This window comes from Lipotes vexillifer, unplaced genomic scaffold (genome assembly GCF_000442215.2).
Source record: "Lipotes vexillifer unplaced genomic scaffold, Lipotes_vexillifer_v1.1 scaffold395, whole genome shotgun sequence".
NCBI classification, from domain to species: domain Eukaryota; kingdom Metazoa; phylum Chordata; class Mammalia; order Artiodactyla; family Lipotidae; genus Lipotes; species Lipotes vexillifer.
The window spans coordinates 9,261,494-9,268,389 of NW_006797390.1; the positions used below are offsets into that span (position 1 = coordinate 9,261,494).

The 6,896-nt window shown below is 48.8% G+C and overlaps 1 protein-coding gene across 3 annotated transcripts in view; it reads right to left on the reverse strand.

Annotated features, from left to right (window-relative positions):
- ATP6V1E1 (ATPase H+ transporting V1 subunit E1) overlaps positions 1 to 6,896 on the reverse strand; it is a 19,817-nt gene that overhangs the window by 828 nt on the left and 12,093 nt on the right. For 2 of the 3 annotated variants that reach the window (XM_007469486.1, XM_007469487.1), the window contains 4 exons: positions 4,510 to 4,599; positions 3,876 to 3,944; positions 2,634 to 2,728; positions 526 to 613 (listed from right to left, as the gene is read on the reverse strand). In XM_007469486.1, coding sequence (XP_007469548.1) covers positions 526 to 613; positions 2,634 to 2,728; positions 3,876 to 3,944; positions 4,510 to 4,599 — 342 coding nt within the window. The remainder of the gene's footprint in view (positions 1 to 525; positions 614 to 2,633; positions 2,729 to 3,875; positions 3,945 to 4,509; positions 4,600 to 6,896) is intronic. The other variant, XM_007469488.1, reaches the window with a different exon arrangement.

The following is a 6,896-nucleotide window of genomic DNA, read 5'->3' on the forward strand; positions in this document are numbered from 1 at the left end:
TTCCTGCTGGAGTTTGGAGTTCTGGGGCTTTGGGTCAGCATCTCCACATGCAGTAAAATAGATACATTAAAATCCTAGACACAGGGCTTCCCTGGTGGCTGCCTGCCGATGCAGTCTGCCTGCCGATGCAGGGGACACGGGTTCGTGCCCCGGTCCGGGAAGATACCACACATGCCGCGGAGCGGCTGGGCCTGTGAGCCATGGCCGCTGAGCCTGCGCGTCTGGAGCCTGTGCTCCTCAACGGGAGAGGCCACAGCAGTGAGAGGCCCGCGTACCCCACCCCCCCCCCCAAAAAAAAAAATCCTAGACACACAAAGCCCTCGTTCTGACCCCAAGGCCACCCTCATGTAAACAATATCCTCTCAGCAAATGGCACTAAATGCCTGAATCCCCGTTTAAGAAAATGTCAAAAAATGTAGAAAGAATCAACAAAGTCCAAATACTGGCCAGTTGACATGTTCTCCGCAGCACCTTCTCAAAGTAACGACAGGCCAACTAACTGATGAGACGTGTCCCCACACTCACCTGCTGGGCTATGAGGTCCAGCCGGCTTTCGAGGGTATTGGAGACCTTGATTTTGCGATCCCCGTTGTAGATCTCAACGCCGCCAGCTCTACAAAGAACACCGGAAATAATGTTTATAGATTTGAGGGAAACAGACACACGTTGTACAATTACCTTCTTCCCTTGGAGAACAGCTGTCTTGCTGTGTGGATGGTCTCAACACTCTTAGGGGCAATAAACATATGCAAAAAGTTTGAAACTAATTCAGAAGCTTCTGAAGATTTAAGGTAAAGAGGCTGATAATAACTCATTGCCAAGTGACTATGTGCCAATCTGATTTTACGTTACTCTAACAACCAGCCCTCCCCAACTGGACAGAAAGGGGGAAGACTGCGTTCCAGTCTGCAAATCAATACATACAGTCCTCATCTGAATGCTTCTTAAAGGCCCGATGCTGCAGGTACCAGGGGTGCTGACAGGCAATCCTCCTCAGTGCCTGTGTCTCAGATAAAAGGCTCCATCCCAGCAGGTGCCAAACCCAGTCCTCAGTGGTGTAAGGCCGATAGGTCACATCCGACTACAAGGAGCCTCAGGGTATGAAATTCTTTTGCTACATTACAATTCTATTTTTTACAAAATATTTCTTGAAATAAGCAGGCTCTGAGGCAAAGGCTGGGAAACATTTTGCAAGTTTTCTCTAGAAAATTTTAAAGGGCTCTGACGTGAATATTATTTTCTTACTCCATCCTCCTCCCCCATTTCCTCTTTGTTTCTCTGAACAGGCCCTGTCCCTACGCAGGCAGCAGGGGAAGGGGGGTGTCTGCTGTGCGCCAGGCACTCCTGAACGCCAAGTCCAGGCCCTTCCGTGTCTCCTATTCCCCAGGGACCTGGAGTCTTGGTCTCCTCACCATTTATAAACCAGGAAACAGGCTTAAGAGGTGGATAAAAGGACCAATTTACTGAATAAAACTCCACTTTAAATCTGCAGAGTCCTTCACCTGCAATTCTGAATCTCAAAGACTGAAAACAGAACCATCTAATTCAAGTGGCTCCAGAGGCTGAACTGGGCTCCAGTCACCTGTCAGCAAACGGCTGGTGTCCTTGAATAACTACCCCTCTGGTGTGAGTGCTCCTGCTTCCCTTCAAACACGTAGGGCGTGTATGGGATTGCTTCTCTAAGCACCCAAACAGAAAGCACCAGGCACAGTGGTCCTGACTGGAACTGCTGAGTCCTGCATGGTCTCCACACGCTGACTACCCACCAGCAGAGTCGCTGTGGATCCTGAGCCCCGATGTCAGTGCTGCACAGACGTGACCCCACTTCAGCTTCCAAGAGCTCAGTGAGGCGGGTGCTGTTATCCCAGGTCAGAGATGAGGAAGACTAAGTAACTAGTCCAACCCTACGTGGCCAACACCTGGCAGAGTGGAGAAGCAGACGTCGATCTGACAGCAATGCTCAATAATGCTTAGGCTCCCACAGGCCCTCAGCTTGAAGGCACCGCCACACACACACCCTATCTCTGATCCTCACTTTATGAAGCAAGCAAGACAGATCCCTTTTACAGATGATGGGATTTAGGTTCGAGGTCCTGCAGCGAGCAACAGGCCAATCGGGACTCAGAACTAGGTCTTGCAATCCTAAATTCGTGTGTCCCAAGGCCTCCACAATGCTGGCCCATGGGGTGGACCAGCGGGCAGGCGCCCAGGGAAAATGCCCCGGGCTCTCCCCGGCCAGGAGCTCCTACCGCCCCTCCCAACCACGGCGAGTGTCCCCGCACTCAGCAGACGCACCACGGGTGCTGGCGTTCCATACCAAGGGGTCTGCCAGCCAGACATGGCTACTACCTTGTCAGAGGGAGTGATCACCTTTCTCAGTACCTAGGACACACGTGGACCCAGCTTCAAGTTCTGGGTACAGAATCCATGCTGCTTCTAGGCGAGCTAAGCCATAAGAAGCTGGTTAACAAGGGGGAGAGCAACAGGCGCCAACACGAGGCAGCACGAGGCACGCGTGGGGTGGCCACACCGCCATCCTGCCCAGGGCACCCAGAGGACACGCGCAAGGCCAGGCGGACGGCCGTCCGCGCAGCCAGAGCAGCTCAGGTGTTAAAAGCAGAAACGTCCCTTACATTTCCTCAGGCAGGTAGGCCTCCTGATCAATCTGGACATCAGCGTCTCTTTTGGTGGCGATTTTGTACACGGGGATTGCTTTTTGCACCGCAGCCTGGAAAAACAAAAAAAAAAACAGAGAGGTTTTATCAGAAACTATGGAGCAGGTATCCATAAAACCAACCGTCTGTACAAACAAAGATATTCCTACTTATTGTTCAAGTAAAAGAACAGACGTGTTGCTGGTGGGAATGTAAAACGGTACAGCCGCTGTGGCAGGTGGTATCGTAGTCCCTCAAAAATTAAACACAGAATCACCACAGGATCCAGCAAGTCTACCTCTGGATATTTATCCACGTGAAGTAAACGCACAGACCCCACAGACACTTGTACAGCCACGTTCACAGCAGCACTGCTCACAAGACTCAAAAGGTAGAAACCACCCAGATGCCTATTAACACATAGATGAATAAATAAGATGTGGCCTATGGATATAATTCAGCCTTAAAGAAAGAAATCCTGACACACGCTACAACATGAACGAACCCCGAAGACATTACTGCCAAGTGAAATAAGCCTGTCACAAAAGCACAGATACTGTCTGAGCCCCAATGTATGTGTCAATCTGTTCAACTAGTAATCGTGTCAGAAGAAGACTAAAGTTCCTTCAAGAAAACATTCTCACGTGTCTCCTGGAGCCTACAGTGCTGTCCGAAGATGGGACTTCCACACCACACTCAGTGCAGTGCAGCGTGAGAAACCTTCTTCCATCTGTCCTACACCTCCACTTCTCCCAGCTCACTGCTTTTTAAAACTGCGGTAAAATGCACATGAAATTTACCATCGTGATCAGTTTTAAGTGTACAGTTCTGTGGCTTTAAGTACGTTCATTGTTGTGCAACTGTCCCCACCATCCCTCTCCAGAACGTTCCACCTTCTCAAGCTGAAACTCTGTCCCCATTAAACACCGTCTCCACCTGCCCCTCCCGCCGCCTCTGTCTCTTTTATTTAGATGGTATTGCCTATCTTCTGCTCCAATCCAGTAGGTACTGTTTTTATTGAATTTTCAGCAGATTATGGTATTACAAGGTCTCCAGAAAAGGAGGAGGGTACTAACTCAGATGGCAACTTGATTTGTTTAAGAAAATAAATAAGAGGCTCAGGTACACTTAAGTTAGTATCTATAACATGTTAAGACTCTTCTAATCCCCATCCCTAACATTTTGATCCTTAAAAAGAAAAAGGATTTTTTCAAGCTCTACCTTCACCAGAGGGAAATCCTGTTTCCTGCAACGAACGATCATTCGGGGCTCCAACAGCTGGTACAAACCCTATTAACGCACAATCAGATACAATTAGTAAAAACTGCAAACTATAAAATAAAACAACAGCAAATAAAATGTCTTCATAACTCTTTCATCTTGTTTGGGAAAGCAGTCCTCTTGTTTAATTAAATTCCCCCAAAGATGGCCTACACAGTATGAGAACATGGCAAGATCTTCATATTACAAACCAGATAAATATACCCAATGCTCTGGTGATGGGAACGAAATTCATGCGGGAGTCTTACATCAACTAGGTTGAGGACAAATATTGTACTTAGCGGCTGAACAGCAAACAATTAAAATTTATACAGCCTGTGATCTGAACCTCAATATCTAAAGCAAGCATTTTAGTGGTAAAATCAAATTAGGGAAGTTTACAGCTGGAGGATACAAAGGACAAGTAAGACAACATCAGTCTCATCCACCAGCCAGACTCCACCGTCCTCCCACACATCTCCCGACCAGACAAGGAACTAAAATGAGAACACGGGGGAAACAGCTGGCTTCTATCCCATCCTGTCGACTCTGCAGGGACGTGGCTCTCAGTGGTGCATCCGACCTACAAACTTACCTGGAGGACCAGTCCATCCAGCAGCACTTGGTACCTGGTCGTATCTTTTACCACTTTGCTGAGCCTCTGTTTGGCTTCATTTAGTAGGTCCTACAAAGAGTGGAAAAAGAAAGTTATCTACACACCTGGGTAGTCAGCTCGGAACCCACGTGGGGCTGGCCCAGCCCGTGTCCAATCACTTCTCACTTTACGGCCATGTTTTCTCTCCACACGCGCTCTCTGAGGGGTACGATAAAGCAGATGCTGCCCAAAGGACACAGATGCGAGCGAGAGCGCTACCGCGGCTCCCAGGGGACTTGCGCTCAGGCAGAAGAGCCCAGGTTACCAATCATGACTGACCAACACAGAAAGAGCCACGTGACACAGCCGTGGAAAGCAAGCTACTGAGGGAGCTGGTCAAGATGCTTCCATTCTTTATTAGAAAAAGCAGCCTCTGCACAGAGAACAAAGTGTCATTAGTGTTTACCTGCGGGAGGCTGGACTATCAATGATTTCAGTTTGCTTTATGTTAGTTTGTATTTTTGAATGGTCTGTAATAAACGCTGGCTTCTATAACTAGAACAGACATTGAAAGGGACTCTGGAGACAAATCTCACGTGGTTGAGAAGAGCACACTGGCAGCTACTCATTAAGTGGTAAGCACGTACAGGCTTACTGGTAAAAGAGGACCAAGGTCCTTTAAATGGCAGAGAGAGCGCCTCTCATTCCCACTGCTGGCCACGCAACACCACTGAGAACAGTTCGTCCTAGTAAATCTTCCACATACATGTCTCACTTATTGAATATGATCTCTGGAATGATTTGGGGGATTTAAAGAAGAGGGAGAACATACATGCTCACTCAGACACCAATCAGAATTTGAGGAGTGAGGGTGGCGAGAAGGAAGTGGCCCTGTATTTGGTTCTGAGAATCTCCCTTGGACCCGCACCCAGCCCGGAACCAATCCCGGGCAGTTGAAGCCTTTAGAATCTAGGACGCTACGGCACAAAGATTTGAAGCATTTATGATATAGGACATCCGGCTGAAAGAAACTTCAGCCCCTCCTCACCACGAGACCCCTCAAGCACAGTTCTCTTTGTGCTGGAATTGACTGTCCACACTGGTCAGGCTGGTAGGGGTGGACAGGAAGAGTATGGAGACAGGTTTACTTTAAAAGAGTGAGCATCAAGTCGAGCTGTAAAGAGTGATGCCAGCCATTTGTAAAAATAACCCACTGAAAAATCTGGAAACGGACAAATGAGGAGTCTTAACACCACCCAGAACTCCAATCAAGGGAGTAGGAACTTGGAATAAACTGAACTCCAGCTAAGAAAGCTGAAACCTAATCGACATAAACTGTATTGTCCCTTGTCTAAATCATTCCTGTCCACTTAAGAGACATGCCTCACAGGTCAGGAAGGTAACTTAAGTAATACCCCAGTGACACTCTTTGATTCTAAACTCAGCTTTCTGGCTGTAGTCTGACTCCCCATGGGGAGGGGTGTAGGTTACCGCCGTTTACATGTCAGCCTACAGATCAGTATTTTGAGAGTTTGGAAGGGCATTATCTGTCCACCTGAACCTAACTGCCTCTAGGATCCTGAAAATACTATTAGGTTCTGCTCCTGGAAAGCAAGAAACTAAAACCCGATTATGATGACAACATCAAAATCACGTCTCCTTGCTCGTGCCCGGTGTGAAGAGTCAGGGGGCCTCCCACAGAGACATTTCTGTTTTGTCTCTTAACCGCAGCACCAGCAAATCAGAATTTCTAAAGGTCGGTCTGTTCTTTATCTCCCTTAAATGACAACACCACCACCTTACACAGTGTGAGGTTTAGGAAGTGACGGTAAAGAGCTGTTACTTACCCCAGGCCTGTCCTGTGTGAGGCACTGCACGGTCACTTTTCCTATGTGGACCAACTTAATTCTAAAGAAGCTTCACATATATGCTTTATAAAAGGAAGGTTCAAAAAGGGTTAAAAAATTCGCCCACCGGGACTTCCCTTGTGGTCCAGTGATAAAGAATCAGCCTTCCGATGCAGGGGACACGGGTTCGATCCCTGGTCTGGGAACTGAGATCCCACATGCCGCAAGGCAACTAAGCCCACTCTCTCTAGAGCCCATGCGCCACAACTAGAGCGCCCACACGCTGCAACTAGAGAGCCCACATGCTGCACTACTGAGCCTGTGTGCTGCAACAAAGATCCGATGCAGGGCTTCCCTGGTGCGCAGTGGTTGAGAGTCCGCCTGCCGATGCAGGGGACACCGGTTCATGCCCCAGTCCAGGAAGATCCCACATGCCGCGGAGCGGCTGGGCCCGTGAGCCATGGCCGCTGGGCCTGCGCGTCCGGACCCTGTGCTCCGCAACGGGAGAGGCCACAACAGTGAGAGGCCCGCGTGCCACAA